Consider the following 14,648-nt stretch of genomic DNA (forward strand, 5'->3'; position numbering starts at 1 on the left):
CTCAGTGCAGATGGCTGGGTTGTGCATTTGACAGTAATAGCTAATAAGGCTGATTTCCTAGATAAGCAATTTTTCATCTGATTTGTCCTCTACAATGCAACTAAGAAGAAATCTTCCTTTTTATTGCAAATACTATAGGAGCACCACAAACAAGCTTTATAAAATTTTCTAAACTTTTCAAAATTACCACTTCTCTAGCTAAGCACAGACAATTCAGATTCTCTTCTGACCTGTTTTATTCATTTCAGGCAGCAAGCTTTAATCTCAAGAGCATCATGCTTAACTGATTGTCTTTTTTTACTGTATCAATTGCAAATAACTTCTAAATCTTTTAGCAGTAGCAACTGCACCTCACGCTCACATCTGCCCAGTGGAAAGCTGAGGCAAGGTTAAGTTTCTCCCTGCACAGCTGCTTCCACTTGACTGGAATGAGTCACTCATCTTTTAAAGGGAGAAAAAAAAAAAAAAATTAAAAAAACAAACTTTTGCAGACCTGGATGGTTTTGCTTTGCACCTTGTTCAGCAATTGCATTGAACAAATTGTTTATGCAAATGCACTTCACCCAATATATTAAATTAAATAACATGAGGAATAAGAAGTCATCAGCGCTGTCCATATTATGTCACTGGCCCTGCTTTCCTGAAGAGATGAAAGGAGCCGACTACATCTGTAAACTTCAGCAAGGATGTAAACTTTGATACACCAGGGACAATTTGAAAACATAGGGAGAAGACTGCAAAAGCAATTTTACAAGGGATAGCATGAGCAGAGTGGAGAAGTATCTACTGAGAACACATTTGTTGTTCTGCTTGTACCAGTAAACAAGAGCTTGGGAAGGAGTTAATTTAGCCACAGAAATATCTTTTGTAGCTACCTCTGGAAACAGGGGACAGGAGAAAGGTCTCAGCATAGACTATAAACCCATCACTGAAATCAAATACATAAACTGAATATATTAAAGCTTTGAATTTTATTACACAACTTCTGCATATCTTACCCTTTTCTCCTGTTCAAGGTAAACCTAAACATGAGAAATGGAAGGATAAAGGAGAACTCCACTAAACGTAGAGTACATTTCATCAGAGTCTGTGTAGGCCAGTTTGCCTCCTGTGACAACAACGTTCACTTCATCTCCTGCTTTGAGGTGAAGAACAAGGTGGAACGTCCCAGGACCACCACAGGTCTGTCTCCCCGAGTAGGGTTTGTGATACTCCAAGAGTTCCCTTCTGTACCCAGCCGTGTGGAGCTGAGCCACACTTGCATTGGAGACAGACAGCACTGCTTCTACGTACTCATCCCTCTCTGGGGCCAGGACAGCAGTGATCAGGTAGCGCCCTTCGTATGGTGATGTGAAAATGCCTGAAGAAGAGAGACAGACTGAGCTTTTTGGAGTTATTCAAAATGGAGAGACCTGACTGCTCTAAGGACAGTGACAAAGGGATGAGGGTTACCCGATGCTACATGCAGATAACTGTGACAAGCTCAGCCTCCTGGGCATCTGGACACCTGGCAGCAAGCACGAAGCCAAAGGATTGCTGCTTTTGGGTTAGAACCCACCACTCCTTCAGGGCATGGGCAGCTCTCATCCATATTCAGAAACTTCCTGGCCTAAGCAGCTTCCATGGCTCAGACCTGGGTGAAGAGGCAAGGGGCACCCACGTGCTGTGCTAGTGATTGGGAAGGTGGCAGAACTCAATCACAGCTATAAGGGAGCTGTGGGCATCATTTCCCTCACTCCTCTTCCCCAGGCACCCAGCTGGCTGAGCTGCAGTGAGGTGGCTTAGCAGGGAACCTCACCTTTGATACCTGGGCTCAGCTGCCCTGGGGTGGGTTGAGGAGCTGGGCCTCAGTATTGCTGGGCAGTTGTAGAAAACCAGCAGTGGCAAAATGTGTCCCTGTCCACATCCAAGGGAAGCTTTTACCCCTATATATCTGGTTTAGATGGACTTATTTTGCTCAATGCCCCAGCAAGGCCTGAGATAGCATCAAACTTTGGTAACCCACAGTACTGCTCAGCTGGCATCTCTGTGGGTCTGTTTTTTGGGTGTTACCTGTATTTGGGTTATAATAGTCCCCATCATTCACGAGCACTTTGTTGAAGTGAACTACACCGACATCACTGGAGAAAGGCTTCTGTGTGAGCCCAGCAGAAAATGACACCAGAGAGGCTGCAGCAGCAGCAGCAGGTCCTAAAATGGGTAACAACATGAGTCAGAGTCACATCAGGATGACAACACAGCCTCTCCCTGTCATGCTTTGTAACCCAGTGTCTCTGTTCCTGTACACACTCTCCTAGGACTAACCCTGTTGCTTGAGGGATGCCAGAATCAGCAGGATAGGTATTGCTGGCCCAGCTCCCAGGTGTCTCATCATAATATTTACAGAGCACCATAAAATTCTCCCTTTGGCCACAGATTCTGTGTTTTTTTTTTTCTTCTAAGGAAAAGGTACATGCCTTGTGAATGCTGGCAGCAGAAATCCTGCCACCTCTCAATCCACCACTGTTCCTGCCACAGACCTTCGAGGCTGTCCTTGGACATCTTTGTCCTCTGTCACTGTCACAATGGCAACATAAAGTGACATAAAGGTGTGTGGCTCATGCCACCTCCCCTAGATACACAGAGAAGCTGTGTGCAGCTTGGATCCCTTCTCCTCTGCTGAAGGGTAGTGAAAGTAGCTAAAAGAAGGAACACTTTGGCACTCAAGCAAAGAGAACCACCGTGGGACTTCTTTCTCCAGCACTTCACTTTTGTGGGACTTGTCACTCCACAACTTTATTTTTTTCTCACCAGGCCAGAGCCTGAGGTACTTTATAACTGCTGCCTGCTTGCTAACTAAACACTGCCCTTAGACTGGTGTTGGATGAAATACAGTTTAGACAATTAAGACAAATTTCTACTTTTAACAGACTGACTTCATGGCAAGTGTCTAGGGATTGACCACTTATTAGTCCCATTTTAGTTCCCTTTCCTCTTAACACTAAAGCAGGACACACTGCCAGAAGTCAGCCCTTGTTGCTTTGTTTAGACAATAAACTAAACAGCAATTCCACTCAGAAGTGTCCTTAGATGCTCTTTGTGTTCTACCCTGTCCAGGTTAGGCCCCGTGTCTTCTCCATGCTGTCCCACCCTTGCTCCTTCTGCCTTTGTTAAAATGCACTTTTGGTTTTCTGTTCTCTCAATATGAGATGCCAATCAGCAAACAATGTTCAATTCAGATTATATCACTTAAAAACTGAAGTTTAAAAGTGACAAAACATGTGAATATACAAATGCTATGCTTTTGCTTTTTTTTTTTTTTTTTTTTTTTGCTTTTTTTTTTTTTTTCTGAATAATTTGGCACAGGGAGTTGGGAAGAGAAGGGAAGCAGAAGACATGCCTGCATCTTCAGAAATGGTAAATAACTACCTTGATTTCCCTTGGGGGCTAGTAACCATCTGCCTCCTGTATCTTTGGAAATCTCCTTATTCAGTACTTTGTCTCATGCTCAGAAAACAGACCGAAACACTTTTTTATTAGTCCCTCCTGCCAGTGTGCCTGCAGGTACTCCTGTGAGTGAAGATGAGATTATTTGAAAGGACCAAAATTAACTGCAGGAAGTCTACTTAAGTAAGCAGCTTTTGTCACGTTCCAGCACCTTAACACCACACTACTTACAGAGAGCATCTCATTGTATCCTTAGCTTACCCTAAGACTCAAATCAACTGCAAATGCACCTCAGCTTCTTGTTGGCTCACTTGGAAAGGTTTCTCTCCCCTGTGGTCATTCTGCAGAGGTGGCAGACACTACACACTGCCCAGAAACACTGTCTTCTCCCTCTGCAGGAGCTGCAGTTCTCTTTGAGTTGCTCTCATCTGGGCAATGGAGCAACTCCCACCCTGCCTCACCGTGCATCCTTCAAGACTAATTGCTGGAATGGTTATTAAGAGTTTGCTGCTGAAATTACCTCTCAGATCTACAGCCTAGTTTAATATACCATCTGTGCTTGTCCAAAGGAGAAGTCTTAAACCTGTCTAAATACCCTTATAGTTCAGTTCAGTGGGCAATATAAGGAAGTTCAGGAAAGACAGAACACATCTCTGCTCCCTCACCCTCCTCCCTGCTTCCAGCTGGAACTGTGCCTGTCTGAAGCTCCTCAAGTCCCACTGGCAGCTCTCAGCAGAGCTTCTGCAGAACCTTACAGAGAGTTAACAACCTCCACTTACATGCCCTCACTTGCAAACACTTTTCTTCATGCAAAGATCAAAGTTCAGCTTCTCCAGGCAAGGTGAAGGCTTGGAAACTGCTATCACTAAAGCAGTCAGTGTTGTGGAAATTATAAAAATCATGTAGAAAAGTTTTAAAAGCTCGGGACTGTACGCACAGCTCTTATGAAGAAACTGTGAGGAACACAAGAAGTTTCATAAAAGATTTAACCACAAAATAGAAAAATCAGTTTTGCAGGTTCTGGGAGAGGAAAAAAAAACTCTTTAGATGTACTCAAAAAGGTTTCACTTGATATACGGACATATGTCAGCAGCTGCAGGGATGTGTGTTCATGGCAACATAAGCAAGTATTCTGGGGGGTCAAAAGACCACAGGAGATACGTGGGTGGCCTTTGCTAGGTTACATCTACTTCTGCCCATCTGGTAGTTGTATTTCTGATTCTACACCTCTCTTTTGACTTCCCAGAACAGTTCATACTTCCTACAGAGTCTAAGGACCAGAAGGAAAGAGAAGAAAAATAATCACAACAAAACAGAGCACAGCAGCACAGCATAGGCATTTTCTATCAAGATGAAAGAAGGAAAAATAACCAAGTATTATGGTGCTGCTGAGAAATGTTCAGTGACTGGAAGAAGGACTCTCCAAGAACCTACACAGAAGAGAGACTGTAAGGATGTAATTCATCTGTCTATATGCACTCACAACTCCTTTGCATATGGCAGGAGTAGGGAGGATATGTCAGATTTCCTCTGCATGGCCAATACTCCTAAATCTAAACGAGAGCAAAGTGCATAATTTCAGTTAGAGCAAATGGGACAAAAATATCAGCAATTTATCACTTCCTCACCTTTTTTAAAAAAATTATTTTTATCATCTCTTCAGCTTGACCCTAACACATCCCATTTCTAGACACATTGTCTCTGCTCATGGCATGGCCAGGCAGCACAGCACAGTACTAACCATGAGCCAGTGCTTAAAAAATGAGGCCCATTAGCTCTGCTAAGTCAGTGTTTCTGATGCAGATGATAACATAGCTCATTATGAAGACACAGCTACTTTTCTCCTGAGTCTGTCCTTAACAGCTCTTCATGCTCTTACAATTTCCACACTGCAGCAAGAGAAGTTTTGCCCTAATGCTTACCTACCACTCTTTGCACAGATAACCATCCCCTACCCCATCCCTCAGCACACTTCTGTGAATTGTGCTGTTCTCTCATGCAAACAACAGCAAAACACAGCCACTGGTGTCACTGTGGGTGACAACGTGTTCTTTACCTTGCATTCAGTAAACTCAGTTTCTCAGTGCTCAGCCAGTGCTGTGAACCCATGAGAATGCCCCTCCCTGCCCAGTGATCAAAAGAAAGAGCTGGACACGCAGCAGAACCCATGGCAAGCATGGTGAGGTAATTTATGTATTCAGTAAGCTCTTTCTTCAAATTAAAGACCATCTGCAACACCATCGTGGTAAAAAAGCCACCACTGAAGTACCATCATGGCTTTATATCTGAAACATATCCTACAGGCTTGCTGCTTGAAGTCCTATAGAAAGTAAAGATGGCTGAGTATCAGACAAGTAAAAAGAATTTAAAAGCCAAAAAACAGTTAGCCCTTTATCTGCACAAATATATAGATAGAGCAGTGTCTGCGCAGTGATAGGGCTCACTAGCTCAGATGTTTTCTTTATCACACCCTACAATGACTTTTTTAGAGAGAAGCAACCACTCTGCATTGAAACTGCAGAGTTAAGGACACAAATAACAATGCATTCTGCATGAGGGGGCAGGGTAGGGAAAGCAGTTTGTGCTTTCAGTGGATTTTTTTCACTGTGACCCTCTCTGTATGCTGAACAGAATGTCCACATCCTCTTCTTGGCTCTGCCTTGGCTTAGTTGTATGACCTGGGGCTTGTACAAGCATTTTCTCATCAGTTCCCAGACCAGTTCATTGGCTAGTTCATTACTTTGGCCTCTGCAATCTTCCTTGCTCTAGCAAACCAAAATTCTCATAACTGTAAAGCTGCCATGCTTCAGTAACATTTGCTGCTGATGTTTTATTTAAACAACAATTGGTTCAACTCTTTCTATATTAAAAGGGATTAGGCAGATTCTCTAAGGTCCTGACACTGAACTCACCTTTGCCATAAACTCGCCTATGAAAACAGAGTTAATGTGTAATATTGTGACTTATAGTGCCTCATTCATACTTCTAAGTCTGAAGAACTTTACCCACAGAGTTATACTCTTAAGATGCAGGTAAACAAATACCAAATGTATCTGAACAACTCAAGAAATTCTTCAGTATTGGAAGTATTCAAATCGTGCCTCAGCATTCAAGGAGAGCACCAGCTTAATCCCAGAGGACAGAGTGGGAAGCCTCAACATCTTCCTAAGCAGTGCTTTTATATAACAGAAGCTATTCAGAAACAGAAATGAGACTACTTAGAAGGCCAATTTAATAGTACAAGCTTCTTATTTCAGGAACAGTAGTACAAGAGGGTCTGATTTTCTTTCAAATTTGAATTTCAGTACCACAAAACATACTGGGAGAAGACTGGCAAAGACACAAACTGTGGTCTTGCGTGAATCAAATATTAAGGTTTCCTTGATGCCCTGTTTAAGCATTAAGTTCCTCCTCCAGTAAGCCAAAAGTCTTCCCTTCCCCAACTGTTCATTCCCACAACACTGTTAACTGCTGAATTCTACCCCAAAATGCTCTTTCTTTACTGTTTGTAAGCAGGCACTGGCCATTAGAGACAACAAATGTAAATTTACTCTAACTCCATGGAAGTCTAATAGCTATTTGAACCATCCTTACCTCTCTGTTTCCTATGACTGTACCCTGTCATTGGGATTTGCAAGGCTCTTTTTGGGAAGTTAGATCAGCAGGCATAACATATTTTGACAGGAAAAGGAATTCTTTGGCCAAGGCCACATCTCTCTGGATCCCAGGGTGATTAACATTTCTTGCCCCATGTTCCACCAAGCAGCAAACAAGCACACTGCCTGCCACAGCATGCCCTTCAATGCTTTTAACACCCACCTACTGTTTCACACAGTTTTAGGATAAACTTATTAAAATGCTGCTGTCTATAAACAGCAATGGGTTGTACAAAGTGGAATAAAACCCCCAGGAAATCCGTTTATTAAAAAAATCAGAAATCTCTGTTGGCTTTGCTGTAACCAAGATAAACGAACATTTCTTTACTTCTCATCCTCTTCCAGAAGCCTCATCTATTCCTGCTTGTTCACACCACAACACCCAAATGCAAAAAGGTTGCTTTAAGGCTCCACCACAATCCTCAAATGCAAAAAGATTGCTTTAAGGCTACAACAGATTTTTAAGTCAAAAGTATAAATGTCAGAATTACACTGTGAACTCTTTACAATTCTTTTTTTCAATCCTCAGACTAGTCTTCAGATTATCTATGATTTTGTTAGGTCTATCAAACTAAGTCCCAAGGGCAGGATTTTAGATGCCATAAAGCCCTAATGTTTTATTTTCATCTATTTCTCCTATTTCCTCAACCTAACATCTTAGATTAAATCACTATTTTTGAAGAGGGTGTGGGAATATTCACTTTGATCCAGGATACCATCCCCCAGGGTTTGATAAGATCTTGAGTATGAAGTTGTAGGGCAAGTAGCACTCAATCAACATATTTATCAAGATAGCATGTCCCACACAAGATCTGTACCTGTTCATCATACAAATCCATAAATAAACAGTGAGATTAACACTTATATATAAAAAAATAGCCTACCAAGCCAAGAAAACTGCATTTTGAATCTTTTTTAACTGTAGTTGGCAGTGGCAGCACTCCTGCTTTCACTGAAGTTAGGAACACAAGCCCCTGTGATTTCTAGCAAAGCTCAAAACTCTCCCATGAGGAGGAACCAACTCATGCCCTAGCTCAGATACTAACAGTGCTTCAACATCTCAGTCTTGGCCTTATTCATATCTTGCTAAAAATATTAAAACTGTCAGGAAAAAAAATATATATTTCTTCATTTGAAAGGAAAAAAAAAAAGGATCAGTCAGTACTGGCAGTTGCTAGGAAACAGAAATACTTTGTATTTAAAACAAACACTGAAACAACAAACTTGAAATAAACAAACCAAATGATTTTTCAAAACCTCAGAGGTTGCAGATTATGTTTTATTGCTTGGGTACAGCAAAAACCAGTTGGATTTTCCTCGATGCTATACTTAAATAATAAAAACCAACACCTTCTTCTCTAAACTGACTTTTCAGGGACTGAAACAAAGATTAAGTACCTGTGTAAAAAATTTCTTGCAAACAGTTGCCTTACCTTGTGAGTCCACTGTAGGAGGAGGCAGCTTTGGATATCCTACAAAGAAAAAGTAGTATGTGTCACACAGTACATAATGAGAATACATTATGACAAAGTGTTGCTGCAATCTTCCTAAATACACCATTTGCTACAGCAACAACCTACTAAAATACCTACCAAGTAGCATCTCCTATGTATTGCTCAATTACTGTTAAGCTGGGACAGCCATGGCAAAGAAAAACAAATTTGTACTACAATGCATTCAATCCACTGCAAGCCACCCTGGCAAGGGAAAAAAAAATTAATTTAAGTTTTCCTAGTGGAAAGACTGCAGCAGGCACCAAGGAGTTTACATCAGCCCTGTTGACCTCATGTTTTGTGCAGCCTTGGCAAAGGCAACAAAACTGGCACTGAATGTGTTTCCCCTGCTTCTGTGGCCAACTGGAGGCTTCAAAAAGGATCATTCACAAATCGCCTCTGCCATGACCCCGTTCCCAGGAGCGGCTGCAATGGGCACCCAGGGAAGGCTGAAAGCAGCAGCAGGTCAAGGGAGGGGATTCTCACACTCTATCCTACTCTAGTGAGTTCCCACATCGAGTACTGTGTCCAGTTTTGGAGCCCCCAACACAGGAACGACAGGGAGCTGTTGGAGCAAGTCCAGAGGAGGGCCATGAAGATGATGAGAGGGCTGGAGCACCTCTCTTATAAAGACAGGATGAGAGAGTTGGGGTTGTTCAGCCCAGAGAAGCGAAGGCTCCAGGGAAACCAGAAGCAGCCTTCCAGAACCTGAAGGGGCTACAGGAAAGCTGGACAGGGACTTTTACATGGGCCTGTAAGTGATAGGACAAGGGGTAATGGCTTTAAACTGGAAGAGGGGAGATTTAGGTTAGTTAGGAAGACATTATTTTCACTGAGGGTGGTGAGACGCTGGCACTGGTTGTCCAGGGAAGCTGTGAATGCCTCATCACTGGAAGTGTTCAAGGCCAGGTTGGATGGGGCCTGGAGTCTAGTGGGAGGTATCCCTTCCCTGTGGAAGGGCGGTTGGAACTATATGATCTTGATTATGAAGACACTATATGATCTGGAAGGCCTCTTCCAACCCAAACCATATGATTCTGTGAAAGGTGGCAGGAAAAGCACAATGTATCTCAGTTGTCATCTCTTTAGAGCAAGGAGTGAGTCACTATTAGTTTGGTTCTCTCACCTGGTGCCCCAGCATACCCTTCAGCAATGGGCATGGTACTCTGACCAGCCTGGCCATCCGCACTCCTAAGCCGCCCTCTGCCTGACATTAAAACAGTGCCTGGAGGCCCTGCCTCTCCAGTCTCCAGGATGATCCCGGTTGTTCCAGGCACGAATGGCATAACTTCTGACCCTGGAAGTGCTGGACGTGGAAGAGGTCTTGGCTGAGGTGGCTGGAGGGGGATCCTCTGTCGTGGAGGTTGTATCCTTGGCCTTGATGGCAACAGGGAGATGCCAGGCTGGGGCTGCAGAGGTGGTCGTGGTGGCAATGGCTGCTGTCCTACTTCTGATTGCCCTGTGAAATGATGAAAGAAGAGGAAAGATACAGAATGATTTGTCTAAAATAGTACATAAAATTGCATAATTTGGTTAAAAATATACTTTAAAATAAAACAGGACTAAATTTGAGGCCACCTTTCCGCTAAAGCCCAAGACTGCGCTGGGAAAACTCTTCCTTTCTTGCACTACAACAGACTCACCCTTTCTGTGGGACAGGGAAAGGAGAAAAGGCAGCCTTAAGCCAGGACAAGCAGCAGTCAAAATAACCCATGAACACTCACCTGCTAGTCCAGATTTTATACTCTGCACCAAGAGGATTGCGTGTCCAACCTATTCCCACCAGTGCCTCCACGTCCATTGCATTGCTCTATCTCTACTTTCACTTCATGTCTCCTGAATTCTTCCTACCCATCACTCCTACTTTTGACTCTGTATTCACACAACACCTAGCACCAGGCACTCTCATTCTTATCTGACCCTGTAGCACTACCATAAAAATTATCCACAGCAAAAAAACCTGGGTAAAAGAACACTGACTTACATCATTTTTCTCTACTTTTTAAAGGAACCATTTTAAAATTCCAAAGGCTCCCATTACTAATATTTTCTCTCAATGAAGGCAGAACCCGAGGATATAATTGACCAGAAAAGCCTTTATTTTTAAAGGGAAGAGACACCATTAAAAGACTTTTCCAGTAGGGCAGCCAACATATATGACATCAGGGTTGAACACTGATTTCATTTGTGTATCTGGTGCAGTTTTAAGCCCTTTATAGGAATTATGGCTTATTCATAAAAACAAAGTCCTAGATTATACTTAAGAATGCACTATCCTCCTAAAAATGAAGCTGAACTACATCTACATTAAAATAGGAATTTATAAATGTGTAGATTTTAGCAGATACAATGAGAGCTTTTACAGAGAACGATTAGAATTTCATTCTAAACTAACCATTAGCATTGGTTATTTTGGTTGCATTTTGAGACTAAAGGATGGCTTTAGGTGCAGAAATGGAAGTGAGTTTATGGGGAAATGGAAAAACATCCCCTTGTAAATGTATCTGGTGCCACTTGTCACACCAGAGATGTCTGCCATGAGCCACAGTGGAGACCAATGCTCTCGGGTCTCAGTGGTCAGAATGAAATACTTCAATTCATCACAGTCCAAAACCAGCCTGAGTAGATTGATCAGTGGCTGGAGCAAAACCAAATGGCTCTGCTCAGAAGTAGATGTGGTGCAAAACTTCCCCTGGTTCTGCTGAGGGGGTGAAAGTTTGAGACCGAGTCACAGAGGTATTGGCTGTGATGTGTGGCTGGGGTCCAGACAGTGTCACTGGGTCACTGGTAACCCACATGCTGCTTTGTGACTACTTGGCACCTGCACTTCACCCTTGTGGATCTCCGTTTTTGTTTCCAGTCTCATAAAAAGTGCACATAAGCCTTCTGGAGCACTGGGAGGCTGTCTGAAGTCATAGTCTCATACCACCTGCATTCATTTGCTAGAAAAAAAAAAAATCCTTCCAAGCTTTGCTGGCTGACTTGAACTGTCATGAGGATTGAAACTTACACAAGCAATGCACCACAAAGCTGGACTGAAGTGCCCTTGGTAACTCTGTCCATAAAGCAGAACGAAGAATGAAGTATTCCCTTGATACAGATTAAAATTATTTTAGAAAAAAATCCCAGGATTAAAACACTTTTTGTTTGTTTGTTTGTTTTTAAAAAAAACTTACAGTATCAAAATTAATTGTTTAACAGAGTTGTTAACTTAGTGAGGCATCTTCTGTCCACAGTGGTACAGATTTAGACCTTAAAGTGAGATCTTCAGATTAACCTTGTCCAAAACACAATTTGACAAAATACTTTACAGTGGGATGCACGTAATTCTCATTTCTCAAGCCAGTTAAGCTGAGCTCTGGTAAGACAGCTACTTGGGCTGACACAAGGCAAATGAATACATGTGTCTGCTTGCTTTGCTAAACCTTTAAATAACCACCCACAGCACAAATCCTGTATCCTGTGCAAACTGCTTCCTTCCATGCAGCATGAAGTCAGCAATATTCAGAATTATACAACTACATCTCCATAGAGCTAAATCCAAAATTATCTGCCTAAAGCTCAACGTTAGCCAGGAGTCAGATATGTGTGGGTTGAGAGGGATCTGGCCTGCCAACTTTGCCAACCTTTTGGCCTCTTCTACTGAGATGCATCACAGCAAGACAACATATAAATAAATCACAAGATAAAGATGATAATGCTGGAGCCACCCTATCCAGATGTTCAGTTCTGTAACATGTATTTTTGATTCACAAGACAATGAGAACATGATACTCCCAACGAAGGCTGGGGTGAACTTAGATGGACCTGCTTAAGCTTTTCTGAGCAGCAGACAAAACAGAAATCTTGCCCATCATCTTCCCATCTATCTGGGAAGGCAAAGAGCAGAGCTGAGGTCATCACACAGCTGAGGACTGCAACATTGCCTTGAGTGTCCTTCCTGCCTTGCCTCTCATCACTGTTGTGAGTGAAAACTTGGTTACCCTGTCTGGCAACAGCTTCTGTTCTCACATGCCCATCCACAACTGAAACAGATGGAGAAGTCTTCCTCCTCAGCTGGAATAAGAATGCTCTTGTTTCCCCTCCTCCTCTCAAAAATATTTTCTTTTATTCAGTTTATTCAGGCAGGCAGCTTTCATCTGCAGTTTGCTTCAATCAAGAAGGAATGATTTACTGGGAAAGAAGACAAGCAGTGGATTGGATGCATGAGGCAGGTGGATCTTTGAGGTGCACCCATTTCTGGTATGGTTCTGCCCCAACCATGTTCTCCTCAGCACCCAAAACACATAGAAAAAAAGTGCATAAAACAAACTAGTGAGCAAAGCAATCTGTGACTGCATTCACAATAAGCCAAAAAGGCCTGATTTGAATTTTCTTATATCAACACCAAAAGGATTTGACAATGAAGTTACAAAGTACCATTTTGCACTACACTAAGATTTTATGTTGTCCTTATATCCATGCTGCATAGACCATACATTTGGCTTCTTAGACTATAGCTCCAACAAACAATATTTAACTTTTGAAGCCCTGCTGCAGAGAAAATTACCAGAGGAACTGCAGTTCCAGTCAAATAACTGTAACCAAAGCAAACTGCTCTCCCAGCATGGTATCTGGCTGCAAGACAACACTTCTGGCTCCTGGAAAACTTCCTGAATCTATATGAATAGGCAGTAAGTTTAAAAAGACCACTAATCTCAACACTGCTTTCAGTTTCATGCCATTTGAGGAGCAAATGTACCTGCAGAGATGCACAGTGTACAATGAGAATTCAATCAAATTACCCTGAAAGATGTGGAGCTGGGGACAGTCACCATTTAAGGTGGAGAAGGAGCTGCTGGATTACATTACCTTGGCAAGAACATCATGCATTATGAGCTTAGAGCAGACCCACAACTGCCCTCACCACTGCCAGTGTACCATTGTACACTGCCTTGTGTACAATGAATGGCAGGACACTGTGCTACCCTCACCAGAAATTATAATAAATAAAATACAGTTCTGACCTCTTGCAAGGGGATCTGACAGTCATTCACTAACCTGGCTTGTTAGTTTGAACTGGGGCACTTCAAATCCCCTAATAAAAAACTCTGAAGAAAACACTGCCATATTCCTAAAATCAGGGTAATTTGACTTTGCTCAGGTTTACAGTACACTGGGTTTACACTGCTTGATATCATTTTATATCATATTTCTTGCAATGTATCCTTGCCTTACCGCCCCCAACAACTGTTATTAGTAACAATTTGTTTCTGTTTCCACCCTCCCGAATTCAAATTACATCATCTAAATGCTATGATACACTGGCAAATAGTGCATCAGAAATTCAACACCATCTGCAGCCAGGACCAAAAAGCTTATTTTGCAGTGATGCTGAAAATCAGAGATGATGCTGCAGATCATGGGCATAAAAGCAGTTCAAGCCGTACCCAATGCATGAAACGGGGATCCCAAACAGCTTCCAAAAAAGGCTCTTTTGCCAAAATCTTTCTGCAATTCCAGCCACCAAAATGGACTGCTGTGCCAGACAGTGCTATTGTAATGGGAAACATCTGGGGATACTTCATGGATCCTTCAGAGGCCAGGGGCACCCCACAGCAGTGAGGGATGCTCAGAGTACCTCAGCCCAGCACCAGCAGCACTGCTCTGCCCCAGGCTGTAACACCCAATGCTGGATGTTGTCCTTTAATTATTGCAGCATTATGCATGATACAGAAATCCAGGCACACTGAGGCTTTTTAATGCTTTATAACACCATGATAGGGGCTGATGAATACAACCCATGAGGCAGCTTGAACACCTGCTTTAAATGGCAGAAGAAGGATTACCGTATGTATCTTGGATCTTTCTCCAGTGTTAGTCCCTAGTGCAAATTCTGGGTGAGACTGAGGAGAAACAGGATTATATAAATACAATCATGCTGCATTTAATAGGGACTGGGTCTGCTTTTGTAAAATTTTAGAGGTGGAGGTCTGTTCACCTGTTGAATTTAAGTAAAAATCTTACCAAAAGAAATTCCTGAAACTTACAGATCCCCTGCATTCCCTTTCGTTTCTCCCTTTAAAAGAAGAGA

The 14,648-nt window shown here is 42.5% G+C and overlaps 1 protein-coding gene across 1 annotated transcript in view; it reads right to left on the reverse strand.

Annotated features, from left to right (window-relative positions):
• Positions 1-952: 952 nt before the first annotated feature.
• Positions 953-14,648, reverse strand: part of EMILIN2 (elastin microfibril interfacer 2) — a 33,739-nt gene continuing 20,043 nt past the window's right edge. Inside the window, exons 5-8 of the mRNA XM_071737239.1 lie at positions 9,702-10,034; positions 8,516-8,554; positions 2,053-2,190; positions 953-1,360 (exon numbers count right to left, since the gene is read on the reverse strand). Coding sequence (XP_071593340.1) covers positions 1,023-1,360; positions 2,053-2,190; positions 8,516-8,554; positions 9,702-10,034 — 848 coding nt within the window. The 3' untranslated portion in view covers positions 953-1,022. The remainder of the gene's footprint in view (positions 1,361-2,052; positions 2,191-8,515; positions 8,555-9,701; positions 10,035-14,648) is intronic.

This window comes from Heliangelus exortis, chromosome 2, assembly GCF_036169615.1.
Source record: "Heliangelus exortis chromosome 2, bHelExo1.hap1, whole genome shotgun sequence".
Taxonomy (NCBI): Eukaryota; Metazoa; Chordata; class Aves; order Apodiformes; family Trochilidae; genus Heliangelus; species Heliangelus exortis.